Here is a 22,500-nt window from a genome sequence, read left to right on the forward strand (position 1 = left end):
TATATATATATATATATATATATATATATATATATATATATATATATATATATATATATATTAGTATATTTTGGTAGCAGTCTTTCCTGTAGACATATTTTATTAAATATGACCGAAAAAGTAAGATTAATAATTCTAACACGAATTTTCTCAATCTTTCGTACATTATGCTTCACTGTTGGAGGTAAATCAAAAATCACTTCTCCAAAATTCATTTTTATTTCTAGTCTGACGTGACACGGGCGCGTTTCGTAAAACTTATTACATTTTCAAAGACTTCACAAATACACAACTGATTAGAACTTGCGTTTCCCTGATTTTATATCTACATTTGAGTGAGGTGGGAAGGGTGATGTGGCATTACATTTGAGTGAGGTGGGATGCCACATCTAATGCCACATCATCCTTCCCACCTCACTCAAATGTAATGCCACATCACCCTTCCCACCTCACTCAAATGTAGATATAAAATCAGGGAAACGCAAGTTCTAATCAGTTGTGTATTTGTGAAGTCTTTGAAAATGTAATAAGTTTTACGAAACGCGCCCGTGTCGCGTCAGACTAGAAATAAAAATGAATTTTGGAGAAGTGATTTTTGATTTACCTCCAACAGTGAAGCATAATGTACGAAAGATTGAGAAAATTCGTGTTAGAATTATTAATCTTACTTTTTCGGTCATATTTAATAAAATATAATATATATATATATATATATATATATATATATATATATATATATATATATATATATATATATATATATATATATATATATAAATAAAAGAAAATATATATAAAAAAAATCCAACCTGAAGTTCATGCCTTCTTTACCCAACAAAGTCTCATCCGTTTATCAAAGAATTTTTAAATATATTTTCATATATTGATTTATTGGGGTTCTATTACATGGCCAGGAAGAATTTCAGATCCGGATTAACATTAAGAAATATTTTTTTGTACATTTATATAGAACAATTTCTTTAGTATTTTACCATCCATGTATTTAAAAGCAATTATGAAGTTAGAAAGCGTAGCATAGGCTCCTCGCACAACATTCTTTATGTGGTCCTCAGGTGATACTTTTCTATCTAGAACATCCCTAGATCTCTCTTTTTTATCAGAATTTTTTAAGGATTTCTCACATAATTTATAGGTTGTGTGGGGTCTATGTTCTCCTATTGCACATTCCATAACATGACATTTATTCACATTAAATTCCATTTGCCAAGTGGTGCTCCATACACTTATTTTGTCCAGGTCATCTTGAAGGGCATGCCAATCATCTAAGTTTCTTGTTCTTCCTATTATTTTAGCATCATCAGCAAACATGTTCATATAATTCTGTATTTCATCTGGTAGATTGTTTATGTAGACAATGAACATCTTCGGTGCAAGATCTGAGCTCTGTGGTACTCCACTTGTAACATTTCTCCAGTCTGATACATTGCCTCTGATTACTGCCCTCATTTTCCTAAAGTCAGAAAAGTTTTCATCCATGTTAGAAGCTTACCTGTCACCCCTCCAATATTTTCCAGTTTCCGGAACAACCTCTTTATGTGGAACTCTATCAAAAGCGTTTTTTAGGTCCAGATAGATGCAGTCAACCCAACCATCTCTTTCCTGTAAAATCTTTGTTGCTCGATCATAGAAACTGAGTAAATTCGATACACCGGATCTTCTTGATCAAAAACCATACTGTCTGTCTGATATTATATCATTTCTCCCCCAGTGTTCTAACCATTTAGTTTTTTTTTTTTTTTTCAATATTTTGACATTACACTTGTCAATGATACAGGTCTATAATTGAGTGGGTCTTCTCTGCTGTCACTTTTGTAGATTTGAAGTATTGTGTTTGTGTGTGTAGCATGTGCATTAATTCAAGTAGAGTGGCTGTGTGTTATCTGTAGCTGCAGCTGTAGAGAAACACAATTTTTGTTTAATGAGGATATATATTTTATTCAGGTTTTCCTTATTTTCAGTTCACATTCAGGAAAATCAAAAGAGGAAGATCAGGGAAGCGAAAGACAAGAATGTAGAGCAAGAGGATAAGTTCTTGAAAAAAATGAAGAAACACAGACTTTCTCAAGATACAACTGTGACAGGTAATCAAAACTCATTCTTCGATTTCTAAGCAAAACATGTACTCGCCTAGTTGTGTTTGCAGGGGTTGAGGATTGGCTCTATGGTCCCGTGTTTCAACTGTCAATCAACTGGTGTATATATTCTTGGGCCATTCCTCCAGTTTGTCCAGTTTTAGTTATAAATTTTAAAGATTTAAAAATTGTAAAGTAATATAAACTTAATGGTAATTTAAGTAATGAAAACTTATTGGAACTTAAAGTAAAAATGAACTAGAATAATTAATAACAATGGATGACCAATAAAAGTCAAAAAGCAATTATGAAATCTATAAAATTAATAGCTTACTTACTATAATATAATAAGTACACTATAGTTTAATATTAAAGTTACACTAAAACACTAAAACAAAATGAGGTAGATTAAATTGAGATACACTCAGGTACACTGGATGATAAAGTTTATACTAGAGGACACAGGCAAAGCCAGTGTACTATGGAACAAGGAAGTAAAAAAAGAAAAAAAGAGACAATAATAAAGAAGACCCATTTTTTTTTTTTTTAAGTTAAAACCTTTTGGAAGGAAAGGCAGAGCTAAAGTACACATTGGTAGTTAAATGAGGTTATAATTTGAACTCTGGTTATTCAGCAGCTATCCCACAGTCATTCAGGAGAATTGAGGTGAGCTTCAGTTGTTATAAAATAGGTTTTTCCAGTGTCAGTCCCCCTAGCTATAATTGTATTGTCTCCCACAAAACAATGTTTAATTACAGGGGAATTTTTCCAGAAACCCCGCAGTTTAAATGAGAGATTTTGTCTGAACCTGGTCAGACATTTATTCACATAAACATTTGATTTACTAGAGACTGCAGATTTGAAAAGGTCTAACTTGCGGAAGCAGCTATCTAGTTTAACTCAAATTCTCCTGTTATTTATACCCTCCTGTTGATTTGATACCCACTCTATAAGCTGATTTGATGTCACTAGTTTTGATTGAATATTTTGATCATATCTTGGATATTTTGATCTTTGGGGAATATATTTCAATATTTGGATCATACCTTGGATCATTTGGTCTTGGGGGAAAGACCATCATGCATTCATTCATTAATTCATGATGGTCTTGGGAGAAGTTTGTGAATGAATGAATGGAGGTTTTGGGGAGGCTTCAAGTGTGCTTTTTGGACCTGGCGAGTCTTTGGTTCCTGTCCCATCTCAAGAATATCTGATCATATATTCAAAGCTCTTTTTGTTATTTGGCAGTCTACCAGCTGTCAACTATTTGTTGTGATGTGTTTTGTTAATATATATTTTGTTTAGAATATACTGTATGGAAACCAGGGATACAAATATTGTATAGCTACAAATATAAAAAAAAATAATTTAAATATAAAGTACTTGTTATATATTCTCAAATAATTATTATATAAGTGTGCAATGAATTGATGTGTGCTGTATTTGCAGAGCATCAAATCATGTAGATGGTAGGGCAAGTACCTTGAGGTGCTTCCGGGGCTTAGCGTCCCCGCGGCTCGGTCGTCGACCAGGCCTCCTGGTTGCTGGACTGATCAATCAGGCTGTTGGATGCGGCTGCTCGCAGCCTGATGTATGAGTCACAGCCTGGTTGATCAGGTATCATTTGGAGGTGCTTATCCAGTTCTCTTGAACACTGAGGGGTTTGCCAGTTATGCCCCTTATGTGTAGCGGAAGCGTGTTGAACAGTCTCAGGCCTCTGATGTTGATAGAGTTCTCTCTCAGAGTACCTGTTGCACTTCTGCTTTTCAATGGGGGTATTCTGCACATCCTGCCATGTCTTCTGGTCTCATGTGATGTTATTTCTGTGTGCAGGTTCGGGACCAGCCCCTCTAATATTTTCCACGTGTAATTTATTATGTATCTCTCCCGCCTGTGCTCAAGGGAGTACAGATTTAGGCTCTTTAGTCGGTCCCAATAGTTTAGATGTGTTACTTTTTTTACTGAGTAATAATTTTTACTGATGGTTTACTGAGTGGATTCTAGCAGTAAAGGTTCTCTGCACGCTCTTCAGGTCAGCAATTTCTCCAGCTTTGAAAGGGGCTGTCATTGTGCAGCAGTACTCCACTCTAGAGAGCACAAGCATTTTGAAAAGTATCATCATCGGTATAGGATCTCTAGTGTGAAAAGTTCTTGTTATCCAACCTGTCATTTTTCTTGCAGTTGTGACGGCTACTTTATTATGTTCTTTAAAGGTAAAGTCTTCAGACATGAGTACACCCAGATCCTTGACATTGCCTTTTCGTTCTATGTTATGATTTGCTCGAGTTTTTTACGTGGTTGCCGTTTTTATATTTTCATTTTGTCCATAGCGCATGAGCTGGAACTAATCTTCGTTAAACACCATATTATTTTCTGTAGCCCATAGAAAGACCTGATCTACATCTGATTGGAGGTTTGCTGTGTCCTCTATGTTGCCTACTCTCATGAAGATCCTAGTGTCATCTGCAAAGGATGATACAGTGCTATAGGTTGTGTTCTTGTCTATGTCCGATATGAGGATGAGAAAAAGTACTGGAGCAAACACAGTACCCTGGGGGACTGAGCTCTTCACGGTTGATGGGCTGGATTTTATTTTGTTGACTATTACACATTGTGTTCTGTTAGTCAGGAAATTGTAGATCCATCTACCTATTTTTCCGGTAATTCCTTTTGAACGCATTTTATGTGCAATAACACCATGGTCATTTATCAAAAGCTTTTGCGAAATCTTTGTAAATTACATCAGCATTTTGTTTGTCTTCCATAGCATCTAATGCCATATCATAGTGGTCCAGCAACTGCGACAGGCAAGAGCGCCCTGTTCTGAAACCATATTGTCCGGGGTTATGCAGATGCTGTGATTCCATGTATTTTGTGATCTTACTTCTTAGCACTCTCTCAAAATTTTTTATGATGTGCGATGTTAGTGCTATCGGTCTAATTTTTTGCCTCTGCCTTATTTCCTCCTTTATGAAGTGGTGCTATCTCTGCTGTTTTTAGTATATCAGGGATAACGCCAGTATCTAGGCTTTGTCTCCACATAATGTGGAGGGCCTGTGATAGTGGTATTTTACAGTTCTTGATGAATATGAAGTTCCAAGAATCCAGGCCTGGTGCAGAGTGCATAGGCATACTGTTTATGGCTTCTTCAAAATCCAGTGGGGATAGGGTGACGTCTGATATATGATTTGATGTTGGTATCATATCCATGAAAAACTCATTTTGGTTAGAAATCTTTAGTGCGTTTAATGGCTCGCAGAAAACAGTCGTATTGCTTCCTCAATAGCTCGCTCATTTCTTTGTTGTCATCGGTGAAAGTGCCATCTCCCTTTCGCAGGGGCCCGATACTAGATGTGGTTTTTGATCTTGATTTTGCATAGGAGAAAAAATATTTCGGATTCCTCTATTTCACTGATGGCCTTTTGCTCTCTTTGCCTCTCCCGGGTTTTGTATGATTCTTGTAGCTTGAGTTCAATTGTTTCTATTTCTCTACATAACCTTCTTCGCCGTTCTTGAGATAGGGTGCGACTCAAGTTGTTCCGCGATTCGCTTTCTTTGCCTATATAGGGAACGACGTTCTCGTTCCAATCTGCATCTCTTCTTCTTTTTTCTTAGGGGTATGCGGTTTAAACATATTTTTAGTGCTACTGAGCTTATTTTTTCCAGGCACTGGTTCAGATATGCATTTTCTAGCTGTTCTTCCCAGTTTATTTCTGTGCAGTCCTTGTTTATTTGCTCCCAGTTTATCTATTTATTATTGAAGTTGAATTTGCTGAAATCTCCTCCACCGGGAATCTGGACTGGTTTTGAAGGTCTATTCCCCATGGTTGTCATAACTTCAATTAAGTTGTGATCTGAGTAACAGGTATTTGTTATCATTATGTTCCTGATCAATTCATCATTATTAGTGAAAATTTTGGTCCAGCGTGTTCTTTATAGTTGATTTTTTTATTTGCTGGTTTAAGGCAAACCTGTCGCACATCCGTAGCAGGTCATTTGCATGTGCCTGTTCATTTAGGCTACTTCCTGGTATTCTTTCCGATATTACTGTATTAGCCAGGTGCCGTAGGTTGAAGTCCCCAAGCAGGATGATGTTCGGAGCTGGATTTGTGAGGTTTTCCAAGCAAGTGTTCTATTTTCATTAGTTGGTGTTTAAACTGCTGAGGGTTTGCCTCCGGTGACTTATATACAAAGACAATAAGTACATTTAGGATCTCTATTTTGATTATCAGCACTTCCACCATATCATTTGAGGTGTTTAGCAGCTCAGTACAGATGAGTGTGTCTTTGATGTAGAGGCTGACCCCACCCTGAAGCCGGTGTTTCCTATCACATTTGAAAAGATTGTACTCTGAGATCCATATTTCACCATCATGGTAGTCCGGCATTCCGGCAATATTTCTTATAGTCGCTGGGAGGACGTTGAACAACCGCGGACCTCTGATGTTTATACAGTGCTCTGATTGTGCCTATGGCACCTCTACACTATTTGGAAGAATACACACACACTGGGTACTGGGGTGGGCCTACCTCCAAATGGCCCCTTGGTAAAAGTAAACCAATTTTAACTCAAATAATCTATGCTAGGATTCTTGGAAACCATTGTGGCACCACAATTGCCCTTCTTGGTCTCTGTCTACCGATTGTTGTAATGCCTGGTGGCCTCTGTCTACAGACTACTATGGTTCCAAATTTCTGTGATTTTGGTGTTTTGTTTTTTGCAAGAAATAAATATTTATTATATATGTTATGTTTTCCACATTTTCAGCACATCAGTGTCTACTTACTGCTGAAGCAAGTACCTTCATCAGGGTTCCCAAAGATCATATCTTAGAAGGGTCGAAGACGTCCATTATTTTGAAGCCATCAAATAGAAAAGAAGAAAGAAATAATTTGAAGATAGTCAAGAAGGAAGATGTATCTGTTGGAAGAGGGCAAGTCATGATGGTTCAGAAGAAAATAACGCACAATTTGTCTGATAGCAGATAATAAACTATTTTTTGATAATGTAATTGAGTCAGAGGTGACTCCCATCAATCTTACTTCCTTTACAGAACAATATAATTTCTATGAAAAAATTCCTAAGTATTTATGTAACATATATGATATATTTTTTTAATAAAATCAATAAACTTGTGTTTAAAGTCAGTAGTCCATATATTAATTTATCAATTCATCCTTGTGCAGTATGTGCAGTACCACAGCCTGGGTGTGGTACTGCACATACTGCACATGTGTGCTTCTCTCAGAAGTTCCTGTTGCACCTCTGCTTTTCAACGGGGGTATTCTGCACATCCTGTCATACCTTCTTGTTTCATGTGATGTTATTTACGTGTGCAGGTTATTTCTGTGTGATGGTTGTAATTTCAGATTTTTGTTGATTAATTTGGAGTAGGGGTAATTAAGGGTGGTGGGTCCCCAAGCACAGTTATATATATATATATATATATATATATATTAGTATACTTTGGTAGCAGTCTTTCCTTTAGACATATTATTAAATATGACCGGAAAAGTAAGATTAATAATTCTAACACGAATTTTCTCAATATTTCTTATGTTTCTTTTCACTGTTGATGTTAACTGAAAAATCAATTCTCCAAAATTCATTTTTATTTCTAGTCTGACGCGATACTTGAACGCGTTTTGTAATAACTTATTACATTTTCAAAGAATTTTAGTTTACACACACACAACTATAACCTGCAAACACTAAACAGAGTTCTTACTTATGCTATGATTTAAACAGCTTTCATTTTATACCCGCATATCACCTCACCCAAAATGACGAGGTCGTGCGATGCGTGGGAGGAGGAAAGGAAGGCTGGTAGAACAATTTGGGAGGCTGTGTGGACACTAAGGCCGCTGAGTCTTACAGGAAGGGTTGCTTGCTCCCACTGAGAGTCGTCCAATGGCAGGTTAAGGACTTTCACCAGCATGGACCTCAGAAGGGTGTCATACACATTTAACTTAGGGCTGCTGTAGGATGGAGAACATCTCAGAAAGTAGGTCAACTTAGGGAGAGACAGGCATCTTGTGAGGAGAAAGAAAGCATCATGGGCATCAATCTTGTCAATCCTGTCCAGCATTCTCTTTTGATCAGTGATTTTTGCATCCAGGACCTCCTCGATTGCTCGTGGGCCAATGGAGGCACCCAAGAGAGTGCAGTCCGGTGGCTCGACAACGAGAATTTCTGGAAGAACATTTTGTATTTGCCCAGTGATGTCTGGGTTGCTGGAGATTATTTCACATTTGGACGCATTGAGAATGAGGCCTAAGGCTGCTTCCTGCTCCTGGATTTTCCTTATATCCTCCAAAATGGTTTCCAGGGTTCCAGCGAGAGTGCCATCATCCAGGTACCAGATGTGTAGCTCGCTTGTCAGACTATCAGTGACCTCTTTGATAGCTAGGCAGAAAAGGAGGGGGGCTAAGGGGTCACCTTGTTGGACACCTTCACAGGAGTTTATTTCATGCTCCTATCTATATATATATATATATATATATATATATATATATATATATATATATATATATATATATGAAATATATATATATAATATATATATATATAAAATATATATATATATATATATATTTTATATATATATATATATATATATATATATATATATATATATATATATATATACAGTATATATATATAAAATATATGTCGTACCTAGTAGCCAGAACTCACTTCTCAGCCTACTATGCAAGGCCAAATTTGCCTAGTAAGCCAAGTTTTCATGAATTAATTGTTTTTCGACTACCTAACCTAACTTTTTCGGCTACCTAACCTAACCTATAAAGATAGGTTAGGTAGGGTTGGTTAGGTTCGGTCATATATCTGCGTTAATTTTAACTCCAATAAAAAAAATTTGCCCCATACATAATGAAATGGGTTAGCTTTATCATTTCATAAGAATAAAATTAGAGAAAATATATTAATTCAGGAAAACTTGGCTTATTAGGCAAATCGGGCCTTGCATAGTAGGCTGAGAAGTGCGTCCTGGCTACTAGGTACGACATATATATATTTATATATATATATATATATATATATATATATATATATATATATGTCGTACCTAGTAGCCAGAACTCACTTCTCAGCCTACTATGCAAGGCCCAATTTGCCTAATAAGCCTAGTTTTCATGAATTAATGTTTTTTCGACAACCTAACCTACCTAACCTAACCTAACCTAACGTTTTTGGCTACCTAACCTAACCTAACCTATAAAGTTAGGTTAGGTTAGGTTAGGTAGGGTTGGTTAGGTTCGGTCATATATCAACGTTAACTTTAACTCCAATAAAAAAAAATTGACCTCATACATAATGAAATGGGTAGCTTTATCATTTCATAAGAAAAAAATTAGAGAAAATATATTAATTCAGTAAAACTTGGCTTATTAGGCAAATCGGGCCTTGCATAGTAGGCTGAAAAGTGAGTTCTGGCTACTAGGTACGACATATATATATATATATATATATATATATATTTATATTTATATATATTATATATATATATATATATATATATATATATATATATATATATATATATATATATATATATATATATATAATATTTATATATATATATATATATATATATATATGACGTACCTAGTAGCCAGAATGCACTTCTCAGCCTACTATGCAAGGCCAAATTTGCCTAATAAGCCAAGTTTTCCTGAATTAATATATTTTCTCCAATTTTTTTCTTATGAAATGATAAAGCTACCCATTTCATTATTTATGAGGTCAATTTTTTTTTTATTGGAGTTAAAATTAACGTAGATATATGACCGAACCTAACCAACCCTACCTAACCTAACCTAACCTATCTTTATAGGTTAGGTTAGGTTAGGTAGCCGAAAAAGTTAGGTTAGGTTAGGTTAGGTAGGTTAGGTAGTCGAAAAACAATTAATTCATGAAAACTTGGCTTATGAGGCAAATTTGGCCTTGCATAGTAGGCTGAGAAGTGCGTTCTGGCTACTAGGTACGACATATATATATATATATATATATATATATATATATATATATATTTATATATTTATATATATATATATATATATATATATATATATAATATATATATATATATATATATATATTTATATATATATATATATTTATATATATATATATATTTATATATATATATATATATTTATATATATATATATATTTATATATATATATATATATTTATATATATATATATATATTTATATATAATATATTTATATATATATATATATTTATATATATATATATTTGTATATATATTTATATATGTAATTTTTTATTAAACCTAAAAGGGGTACCACCTCTTGTGCAAATGTAGGGACACAGCCACGGAGAAGAAAATAAAGAGTACTCAGAGAAGACCTTGTGGATCCTCACTGAACACTTTCATCTTGTCTACCACCCTATTCTTTTAGTATGTGTGTAACTTTATTTTAATATTTCATTACACAAAAAGGGTTACAACATTGGTTACATGCTTTGTACAAGGCTACTCATCACAGGTTCTAGAGTTCCTCCAGCTCCTCAGATGGCAGGCTGGAGCCATGGATGCAGTGAGCATTTCCTCTGTGGATCGCCACACTAAGGCGCTGAAAGTGGAGCAATGGGTCAAAATTGTAGTGGTGATCAAGATCTCTAGATTAAGAGCCCAATACTGTCACCATGGTGACACTGTTGGGCAGCGCCACTCATCCTGTGACTGGACTCACCAATACTGTCCATCCCAATACTGTCACTATGAATATAGTGACAGTATTGGGCAGTGCCACTCATCATGTGAGTGGACACACCACCATAGGAGCTTGCCAATAGGAAGCAAACCCTTCATCGTTCATCCTGTCACTTGTACCCAGACACAGCTGGGACTTTCTTAACTGTCTCAAGTGAACAGCTTTGCAAACAAAAAATTAACATTCGTCAACCTTTAAAATTGTACGTTATCTTGCGGGTGCAAAATGGGGAAATATTTTAAGAACAGTATGTATATGTGACAACCACATTTGTCCTGATAATTTTTTTCAAGCTGGAATTTAAAAGTTCTTGAGAATTTTTGCATTTACGAATTCGTTGGGTAGGCAGTTTCAATGGGGTTCTTAACCCTATGTATTCAAAAGCATCTGTTGTTACTCCTACATTGTGGCTTGTTGAGCTTGAAACCTTTGCTCTTTGTTCGTGTTACATCTGACCTTTTGAAGAAATTGAATGAATCAATATCCTCCAAATTGTTCAGTATTTTAAAGGTTTCACTCTAATACTCTCGCATTTGCATATCTCTAAGCATATAGATTAGATTTAGATTTAGATTAGATTTTCAATTCAGGTAAAGGTACATACATTGCAGATGAGTTACAAAGGGAAAGACAAGGGCTAGCGTTCACTAGCTCTATTGGAATAGAAACATCTGCAAGACAAGTGTTGGCAAAAATTCAGATAGCTAAGGGGACAGAGCCCGGCCTGCGGCTCACAAAGACCCCCAGGGTAAGGCTGAAGAACTAATACACAAGTTGAGTGATGCAGCATCATCCTCCTCCCTCCCTGCATAAGTAAGCAGGGAACAGCTCCTCCGACAAAATGACAGAAGGATTAGGATAACAAGAGCACAATCTAGTGATGACGAGTATGAGGAACCAATCACAACCCAGGAAGTAAAGGGGGCTATGAAAAGGATAAAATTACAGCACCTGGTGAGGATGGCATCACCTACGACATACTCAATGCGCTGGTGAAGTGTCTGGGAACCCAATACTCCACCTGTTTAACAAGTCATTCCTAAGTGGAGTGTTGCCCACACAATGGAAACATGCAATAATTGTTCCCATACCGAAACCCAATGACCCTGGTTATTGCAGACCTATCAGTCTCATGTCATGCACTTGCAACATGTTCGAAAGGATCATCCGAAACCGACTATTGCACAAAATACGCAGGTTAGGGGATGTGGGTCAATGGATTTGTTAAAGGACGGAGCACAGCAAATTGTATAGTTAATTATCTGCCTAATGACACAGCTAAGTACTCCCAATAAACTCTCTCCTTGGGGCAAATATTTTAAATTTAAAATACAATACCTAAAGCCACTAATACGCATAGCGTTTCGGCCAAATATATACGAAGTAAAACCCAAACAAAAACCCATTACAGCAGAGTATGACCCATAAAAGATGAGACTAACAATGCAACCCATCCTCGACTCTAGTCCATTACATTCAGCGGTCGACCCCACAGACGCATTCATAAATTTTAACATGCTGTTCATTCAAAACGGGAATTTTCTCAAGTATAAATTAATATTATAATATATTGGCATTTTGTGTATATATAGGCATAGGATAGGTTAGGTCAGATGTTTAGGTTCTGTTGGCGTTTATTTGTATTTGTAGTACGTGGGTGAAGCATTGATAGTGTTGTGATTCGAACAAACTTCGTCAGTGAAGCACTTGTTCCGGATATGTTCGAACGTCAGCAGTTGTGAGTCGTGTGTAAACCGCTTTTCATTCATAAACAGGGGGTTTGGCGGGTGCATGGAATCACTTTTGGATCTTTGTTTGGAGGACGGGCTGAACAATGTTAATTTTAAGTTGCACGATAAAAGGGCAGCAAACACACTGATCGAATACTTTACATCACTGTTCACACTAGAAAGCTTGAATGACATCCCATCACCGACACAAATGTTTGTCGGAGGTAAAGAGAATGAATTAAGGGAAATACCAATTACACGCTACACAATCAGGAAGAGCATTGACAAACTAAAAAGACTCAAAAGCCCAAAGTGTGAATGTATTTCAGTCCCAAGTCGTAAAGGAACTGAACTGGCAAATTCACTATGTTTGTCAGTGAAACTCCTTTTCAGAAAATCCCTGGACCATTATCACCTGTTGAAGGTGATAATGAGACCTTACTAAGTGATCTAAATGAACTTCAAAAATGGTCAGATGACTGACAAATGCTTTTTAATGTCGATAAATGCTAGCCCTTACATGTGGGCCACAACAATCCACTTCAGAACTACCAAATTGACAGCACTACCTCACAACAGATAGATGAAGGAAAGTGCGTTTGAGTCAGAATGCATCATTTCGCCTTCTCGCCATGCCCTGTGGCTGGGGGGATTGGTGCCCTGAAGCTACATCAACACCCTATACCCCCCCGAAGTGGCAAGGGGAGTTAGGGGACAATAATATTGCTCAACAAGTGGAAGAGGTAATTAAAAAAAATCATACCAGAGCTTCATCTCTCGTATCAGGAATGGATGTTGGCCACTAGGGTAACAACACTGCAGACCAGGCATGACAGGGCGGATCTCATAGAAACCCATAAAATACTAAATTTGGAGGATGTCAATCCGGACAGTTTTTTCAAAAGGTCAGACGTAACACGAACGAGGAGCAACGGATTCAAGCTCAAGAAACCACAATGTAGGACAGAAAACCAAAGATGCTTTCACCCATAGGGTTGTAAACCCGTGGAATCGCCTACCCGCACATGGCATAACTCTGCTTGGTATTAAAATGCTGTAGCGGGTAATCCTTATACTCGCTCCATTATCTCATTATCTTAATAGCATAACTAATTAGCACTAATTACAGAAGCTACAATCCTTTCCCCAATTACAGGTAATACTCTTCTCAGCTTGTTGGAGGGAGCTGAGGTGTAATCACCATATAAGCAAGCGATATGAGGAATGGAGGACAGTACAATTTCCCCATTCAACAATGTAGCACTCGGCGTGTACAGTTCTAATCGACCCAAGACGCTACAGCTTCGACACAGAGCAGACAGCAGACTATGACCGCATCGAGCCGCCACGCTCTCGCTCCCCGAGTTCAGACACAATTTGCCATTTGCCATTATCTTAATTTTATTGTACATGTGCTTGGGGTTCTACTACCCAAAATCATGCATGTCCCCTAATTATGCCATACAAATCTGCTATTAGAACTTTTACCTGAATAAACATTTAATATTCTTTATGTAAAGTAGTACTGTTAATTTAGTACTTGTGACGTGGATTGTTATGCCCATATACAAGATCTTGCATTTAATTATAATTTACATTATAATTTGATGATGTGGTTTGTAATATTTTCATCTATGTTATTGGTATATATGACAAAACCTCATGTAAATCAGGTAGGTAGGTAGGTGTGTGGCAGTCCGTCTAATTACCCAAAGCTTCTTAGTACAGTATACGTAAGTAATGAAACTCTACGATATATTTACTCACTATATTGTTGGTGCTGAATGTAGAACATCATGAAAAAAAACTTATTTTTACTCTAAACTAACATAATTTTATAGCAAAATTGGAATCATCTAATTACCCAAAGCCATAACATTCTCTCTTTAGCGCATTTATTATGCACCCTATACCCATCTTGTGAGCCGAAGTGGAAAGAGATACAGAGGCTTATTTATTGTAATGTTCCTGCATGCCAATGTGAGAAGGAATCCACAACATTTTTATATTTACCCTCTTGCTAAGTATTCTTATATATCTATGTCTAGCTTCCAAGACAAGCACGTTATTACATGATTGCAAACTGTTTATTGCTCGTAGTGAAGAAAGGGAGTCAGAAATAATTAAGCTGTCTACTTCAGTGTTGTCAATAATTTCGAGTGCTACCAGGCTTAGAATGTAGACTTCCTGTGTTGAACTGCGAGTTAAGTTTCGTATAATTTCGTTATAAAATATGATTATTTCAGAGTAAAAATGTGTATTTCCATGTTCTACATTCAGTACCAACATTATAGTGAGTAAATATATCATATTTCTTCATTACTTACGTAATGCTAGAAAGCATCATCTCAAATGAAGTAGTTTCCTGAACCTACTGGGCCATCATATCTACACTTGAAACTTTGTATGGAGTCTGCCTCCACAACATCACTTCCTGATGCATTCCATTTGTCAACTACTGATACTAAAAAAGTTTTCTGTATCTCATTTGGGCACTCATTTTTCATGTTTACCTTTTTTTTGTGTGTGTTTTTTGAAGGAAAGCAAAGAAATTGCACATAACTACAACTACAATTTATTTAATAAGCATTTCTAAACTAAACAAAACTTTGAGGGTAATTAATAAAAATAAAAACTAATTTGAAAACAAATCTTTCTTGAGCAACATAGGGATGCAAAATTAACATGACGATGATTTGGGCAAAGAACATTTGCCAACCCAGGGGTAGAGAATACTTGTTATTTTCTCTTTGCTTTGCTACTTAAAGCTACTCAAATCAAAGGGAAGAGTGTTTCTTCCATTTCTTCGTTGTCAGTCTGTGACTCAATACTGACTACACTGTTGTCACTTTCGGTCTCAGAATCCTCGGAATCTTGACTGTTTGAAATTTGTTGTACTCTACTTCCCTGTCTTCAGAAAACAGGTTAGTTGCCTCAAATAGTTTAATTTGATACAATTTTTTCATATTTAGCAAGAGGGCCGTAAGTCCACTGGTTACATGCTGGAATGATGACTTCTTTATTGAGTATTTACCCTGTTCCTGTAAAACAAACACACATCATTATTTCAGGCATTTTTTAAATTAAATGTTTGTTTTCCTAACAAGTGTTTCATTTAAACTTTAACCAGTAAAAGTGATAATGATAATATTACAATTTGTGTCTACAAAATGCTTTTACTAATTTTACTTAGCTTAGACACAAACAACAATGATTAAGCTACCTGTTAAAATAATTACCAAGTAGCTATAATGCAATAACATTTATTTCAGTGGAGTAATTAAGTTAATATTGATACCTGATACTAACTTCAATTATCCAAGAGGGTGGAGCACTTTTGTTTTGTACATCATCTAGTCTTTGTGTTATCTCAAGCTTTTTTCTGTAGAAATCCAAGTAACTTTTCATTTCCAGTTGAATGACATTTTGTTCTTCCATAGTCCTGTTGTACATATGCAGCTTTTCTGCAGCATTTCTCTTTTCTTGAAGAGTAACTTAAAATATTCATAAATAAAATATAAAGTAAATTATTTAATAAGGAACATGAACAAATCTGTCATTGTAGGATGCATGTATTATGCAACAACAATGCAATCATATGTAATCATTTTTAAAGTATCTTGTTAATATTATTATCTTAAAAATATAAATTAGGCATGGACTTCCATTTGTCCATTACCATAATGAGTAAGTTTGAATTAACATGTTAGTAGCTAACAATATTTATCCTCATTGACAAGGCCAATATGCACAGAAAAATAACCAAATATACTTACCATTATCAGTTGGTTGAGGAGTGTCATTATACCATGGAAAGTTGCCCTCTTCATCAATGTCCACACTAAGTTTTTCTGTATTGTCTTCATTGTAGACCGCTATCAGTTCCCTCAACTTTTTCCTGTCTGCTTCAATCTTTGCACGGTATCGTGATCTCATTTTGCTTGAAACTGAAAGAAACACTTTGTTACTAGTAAATAAGATTATAGTTGATAAATTTGTTTTGTATATACTTAGTAGTGAATACCTATACAAAAGTAGCAGAACACACTACATAAATATTTGCCAAGCACTTTTTTTTTAACAAGCTTAGGTATACACAGCAATGTGCTGCTATCCTATTATGTATGAAAGACCACAGTGTAGATCAAAAACCTCACAGGACAGCCAGTCATACATGGAATCTGGAGAGAATATGAAATGTAAGGCTGATCTATTAGCCTCCACTAACAAAATCGGGGTACAGCACAAGAATATCTTCCAATATTCCTGAGTGTATGAAGTAATAACAAAACTCAAAGTACATCATACCATTTGTTCTGAAGTCATTGATAACAGGGCAATCACATATATAGTGATAGACAGTATGTCCTAAATTTTGTTCACATAGTTTACAACTGGAATGATTTCCATTGGCAGATACATTACCTGCAGGCACCTGCCATAGATATTGATATCTCAACTTAATTTTGACAATTACCTATAATTACATAGGACAACACCTAAGTGAGATGGTATCCATACAAATCTACCTTAGAAATAAATGACATTAGATGTGTTTAGATAAAAAAAAAGTCATTGTTTTCTTGAAGTATTTTACAAACACTAGAAGATTTCTGTTTGTTTTATCAGTCCCTAACTTATACATAAGCTTTAACATACCTGCTACACTGGATATGTGGGATTTCTTGGTTCTAATTGAGTCACATACTAACTCTATCCCCTTTTGAACATCATTTTGAGAAACTGATCTGTTGAGAATAGAGGATACTGTTTACTATAATGTTTACTAAATTCAAACATGTAAAGACCCTGATTAATTAAAAAAAAATTAACTTAAATTTTTAGGCAATGGTCATAATGGCATTTTATGATGGCTGACAATTATTGTACAAGAACTAAACAATTAAAATAATAAAGAAATGTTTTGGCAATTTTATGATTTATGGTACTGCATTGATTTTACAGTACAATAACCTTGTTAAAATATATAAGAGTATTTCAAAACAGTGTTTCTTACTATATATTTTACAAGCAAACCTTTTATTTAAACTCTGGGCTAAGTTGGTTAACTCTGCAATCCAGATGAGAAGTTAATGAGGAACTTAACAATATGCCTTCAGCCGAACAAGTCTATGTGGGTGGGGACGAGGACAGGTTGACGAGTTTAGCAGTTACCAGGGAGGATGTTCTTAAACAAATAGTAAAACTCAAACCAAACAAATCCCCAGGGCCGGATGAAGTGTTTGCTAGGGTGCTTAAAGAATGCAAAGAGGAGCTTTGTGACCCACTGTCAACCATATTTAATAAATCAATAGAGTCAGGCAGAGTGCCAGAGTTTTGGAAAGTTGCTAATGTGATACCAGTTTTTAAGAAAGGAGATAGATCACTTGCGTCTAACTATCGACCAATTAGCCTAACGTCTATTGTGGGAAAGTTACTCGAATCTATAATAGCAAATAAAATTCGTCTTCATCTTGAAAAACATAAATTAATAATTGAGTCGCAACATGGTTTTATAAATGGCCGTTCATGTTTAACAAATTTGTTATCTTTTTATTCTAGCATTGTTGAGGCAGTTGATAGTGGTAAGGATTGCGATGTTGTATACCTTGACTTTAGCAAAGCTTTTGATACAGTGCCACATGAAAGACTGATTAAAAAAATAGAGTCTCATGGTATTGGGGGTGCTATATTAAGCTGGATTAGGGCATGGCTATACCAAAGGAAACAGAGAGTTAGTATAAATGGAATCAAGTCAGAGTGGGAAAATGTTGTAAGTGGAGTGCCTCAAGGCTCTGTCCTGGGACCTCTGTTGTTTATAATATATATAAATGATTTAGATTCAGGTTTGAGTAGCAACATTTGCAAATTTGCCGATGATACGAAAATCGGTAGGGAAATTAATTCGGAGGAGGACTCACTATCACTTCAAGTTGATCTAGATAGGGTTTTGAAATGGTCAAAGGATTGGCAGATGCAGTTTAATGCTGATAAATGTAAAGTTCTGAGGTTAGGTAATGATGATAGAGTTACAAGATACGAGCTAGATGGTGTTGTGATTGCGAAGTCGGATTGCGAAAGGGATCTGGGAGTTATGATTAGTAAGAATTTAAAACAAAAGGATCAATGCATAAATGTTCGTAATAAGGCAAATCGGACACTTGGATTTATTAATCGCAGCGTTAGTAACAAGACACCTGGTGTGGTTCTCAAGCTATATCTTGCTCTAGTTAGGCCCCATTTAGATTATGCAGTTCAGTTTTGGTCGCCATATTATAGAATGGATATAAATTCACTTGAACGTGTCCAGCGTAGGATGACTAAGTTAATTCCCCAAATTAGAAATCTTTCATATGAAGAAAGATTAACAAAGCTTAAGTTGCATTCACTGGAAAGGCGAAGAGTTAGGGGTGACATGATAGAGGTTTACAAGTGGATGAATGGACATAACCGGGGGGATATTAATAGGGTATTAAAAGTATCAACACAGGACAGAACACGAAACAATGGATATAAATTGGATAAGTTTAGATTTAGGAAAGACTTGGGTAAATACTGGTTCAGTAACAGGGTTGTTGATTTGTGGAACCAATTGCCGCGTAACATTGTGGAGGTGGGGTCCCTCGATTGTTTCAAGCACGGGTTGGACAAGTATATGAGTGGGATTGGGTGGTTATAGAATAGGAGCTGCCTCGTATGGGCCAATAGGCCTTCTGCAGTTACCTTTGTTCTTATGTTCTTATGAAGTTGTTTTTCATCAAGAGATAAGTCAGCTAACTCCTTTCTTATTAACTCTGCAGCTTCTTTTGCCTATCAACAGGAGGAAAAACTGCCCTGTTAGTATAATAAATGTTGCAATTTTTATTTAATATTTTGATTTTACAAAAAAAAAAAACAATCCTTACGAGCCTAACTGCTGATGAAGGCTGTTTAATGGCAGTAAATGTTATTTTTATTTTTATTTTTGAATGTTTCTTTTTTCCTGTGCACTTATATTAGTGATTCATGATCATTGTTGCATATATTCAATGAATAAAGCAAATTACTTGCCTTACAAAATCTTGAAGCTAGAACACGAGCTAAAGAGTCATGTTTACGTTGGTTCCAAAAAAATGAAGATTCACTAAGTTCTTCTTCACGCTCTGAAAAAAGGGACAAAAAATAACTCCCTTCAATGAATATGTAAAATGAAAATAATTCACTTTTATGCAGGCGATGAGTCACAATAACGTGGCTAAAGTATGTAGACCAGACCACTCACTAGAAGGTGAAAGGACGACGACGTTTCGGTCCATCCTGGACCATTCTCAAGTCAATTGTGATGAGGAAGTAGAGACAGGCAATAAATAGGCTAGAGAGAGCTGAGGAGCAAAGTAAGGTGTATTTTAGGGGATAGTAATAATAATAAGAGCTGCAGAGGGCCTATTGGCCCATACGAGGCAGCTCCTATTATAACCACCAAATGAGAAGGAGATAGGAATAAGTAGACGATAGCAAGGGAGCGTAGGAGAAGACAATGAACAGAAAAAAGGGAGAAGAGTGAAAGAAAAGGAAAGAGAAAGAAAAGATAGATAAATGGAAGGGGTAAGCTTATGTTAGGTCACGTTTGTTAGAAAGATTACAGCATTTGAGTATATACTGTGAAAGGGAAGAGTCCACAGCAACAAAGCCAGGACTCAAGTTCATGTTGGGTACATTGTGTATTAGAGCCGATTCAACAAGACGGCGTCTGTGGAGAGTAGAGGCAGGAAAGATTATTTTGGAGGAAGACCAATCTATGGGATGATTAGAATCCCTCACATGGCAGAAGGGAGCATTGTTAGTGTCTGCAGACTTGACACTTCTCTTGTGTGCTTTAAGTCTGTCATTCAGTGTACAGCCAGTTTCGCCAAAGTATTGTACCAGATGAACAGGAAATAGAGTAGACACCAGCAGCAGGAGGAGCATTTTTTTTTTTTTTTTTTTTTGAAGAGCACTGTGAACTAGATTGCTACGAAGTGTGTTAGTTTGTTGGTGTGTTAGTTCTTATTCCTATCTCCTTTTCATTCAGTGGTTATAATAGCAGCTGCCTCGTATGGGCCAATAGGCCATCTGCAGCTCTTATTATTATTACTATCCCCTAAAATACACCTTACTTTGCTCCTCAGCTCTCTCTAGCCTATTTATTGCCTGTCTCTACTTCCTCATCACAATTGACTTGAGAATGGTCCAGGACGGACTGAAACGTCGTCATCCCTTCACCTTCTAGTGTGTGATCTGGTCAACATTCACTTTTATACTATCTATAATTTACTTGCTATATTAATCAAATTCAATTCATATACACAAAGTTGTAGGGTGACACCAGGTGTTGCTAGTTACTGAAGTCATCTTCATTACACATAATAAATATCACTAACAAGTTTTAATAGATTATACCTTCCTCATTGTAACAATGCACTATAAACTAACCGGCTTTCAACATGTTTTTGGTGGTACTGTTGTACCGCGACATATACAGTAGCTGAAAATTTGCTCGGTTTCTTCACCTGTGGTCAAACCACTTCCATGCTGCCAGCGTCCTCCATACAAGACCTATAATTAAGATGTAACACACTGTAAAATAATTACAAGGAAAGAATATTAGTCGATTGCTCAAAAATTTAATTATGACTAAATACTTTATTCTGATTAATAGCTTTTTAACCCTAAAATAACGTTACATTTATACCCGTTACTTTGACAAATGATAATTATTTACCTGGCAATACCATGCATGTGCTTTTGCATGCAAAACCCCTAGGAACGGCTTTGTCTCCAGTAGGGTGAATTTTTTATTTTTTTCTTGAATTTTCAGGGCCCATGGCCAGTACTGTACTGGCATATGATGTCCTGGCAGATGTACTTGGCACTTTCGAAGTAATTTATATGGAGATAGTGTACATAGCCAAAAACCTCACCACGAGTCATATTGCACATTTTGAGAATTACACCATGCCGGCATGATGCAAGGTTTATGCCAGTCTGGTCCAGGGATTTGTGTGTATACGATTCGTTTCGTGCCGCTTTCCACAACGAGACACCACAATTTTGGCTGTTCTGCAAATCAAATGTAAATGATATATATTATATATTTATATAATATATATATATATATATATATATATATATATATATATATATATATATATTTATATATATATATAAATATATATATATATATATATATATATATATATATATATATATATATATATTATATAAATACAGTATATATAAAATATATAATAAATAATGAAAAGAACCTAACCTGATGGGTTATATAAAAGTGATATAGACCAACAGAAATATAGCATCTTACTCAATATGCCTTCAGACCCCAAAAATCACCATTTATATGGTGCATGTAGCTCTTGACAAACGTTGAGTACTCTATGTTTTACTTGTTGACTTGCCTGTGGGTTAAAAAAACCTAACTACTCGTTATAATATATATATTAACTCTGTAAACTGTAAGACATCATGACTGTCTTTTCCCAATGGTGTAGTGGGTTAAGAACACTCGCCTGGCGTTTCGCGAGCGCTTTGTCCTGGGTTTGTATCCTGGCCTTGGAAGATTTACTGGGCATCAACCCTTAACTATGGCCCCCCCCCCCCCTGTTTACCCAACAGTAAAATGGGTACCTGGTTGTTAATGGATTTGGTGGGGTTATATTCTGGGGAACATAGGATTAACGACTTGCTTGAAACACTATGCGTGCTAGTGGCTGTACAAGAATGTAAAAAGTCTTGTATATATAAATAAAAATATAAAATCTATGTACAGTTTACAAAGTCTGTATACATAATATTTACCTTTGTTTTTAAGCTCTCTATATGGTTAAGGTGATTAGTCACATCATTGTCAGCAGCAAAGACACTCTCTGAATAAT

General features: G+C 35.8%; 2 protein-coding genes and 1 long non-coding RNA gene across 6 annotated transcripts in view; 1 reads left to right on the top strand and 2 right to left on the bottom strand.

Moving 5' to 3' along the window:
* Positions 1–7,241, top strand: part of LOC138361668 (glutamic acid-rich protein-like) — a 15,088-nt gene extending 7,847 nt beyond the window's left edge. For all 4 annotated transcript variants that reach the window (XM_069320875.1, XM_069320876.1, XM_069320877.1 and 1 more), the window contains 2 exons: positions 1,980–2,102; positions 6,862–7,241. In XM_069320875.1, coding sequence (XP_069176976.1) covers positions 1,980–2,102; positions 6,862–7,082 — 344 coding nt within the window. In that variant the 3' untranslated portion in view covers positions 7,083–7,241. The remainder of the gene's footprint in view (positions 1–1,979; positions 2,103–6,861) is intronic.
* A 7,909-nt stretch (positions 7,242–15,150) lies between these two features.
* LOC138361667 (uncharacterized) lies at positions 15,151–17,675 on the bottom strand. The gene is made up of 5 exons (XM_069320873.1): positions 17,627–17,675; positions 17,249–17,337; positions 16,366–16,536; positions 15,899–16,083; positions 15,151–15,630 (listed from the first exon to the last, which is right to left on the bottom strand). The coding sequence occupies exons 3-5, from the start codon at positions 16,523–16,525 to the stop codon at positions 15,424–15,426; spliced, it is 552 nt and encodes a 183-aa protein (XP_069176974.1). The 5' UTR covers positions 16,526–16,536; positions 17,249–17,337; positions 17,627–17,675; the 3' UTR covers positions 15,151–15,423.
* A 1,657-nt stretch (positions 17,676–19,332) lies between these two features.
* LOC138361665 (uncharacterized) lies at positions 19,333–21,086 on the bottom strand. Its single transcript, XR_011227095.1, has 3 exons — positions 21,041–21,086; positions 19,640–19,731; positions 19,333–19,399 (listed from the first exon to the last, which is right to left on the bottom strand). It is a non-coding gene; the product is annotated as an uncharacterized lncRNA (long non-coding RNA).
* Between the last annotated feature and the right edge of the window lie 1,414 nt (positions 21,087–22,500).

Source organism: Procambarus clarkii, unplaced genomic scaffold (genome assembly GCF_040958095.1).
Source record: "Procambarus clarkii isolate CNS0578487 unplaced genomic scaffold, FALCON_Pclarkii_2.0 HiC_scaffold_584, whole genome shotgun sequence".
Classification (NCBI taxonomy): Eukaryota; Metazoa; Arthropoda; class Malacostraca; order Decapoda; family Cambaridae; genus Procambarus; species Procambarus clarkii.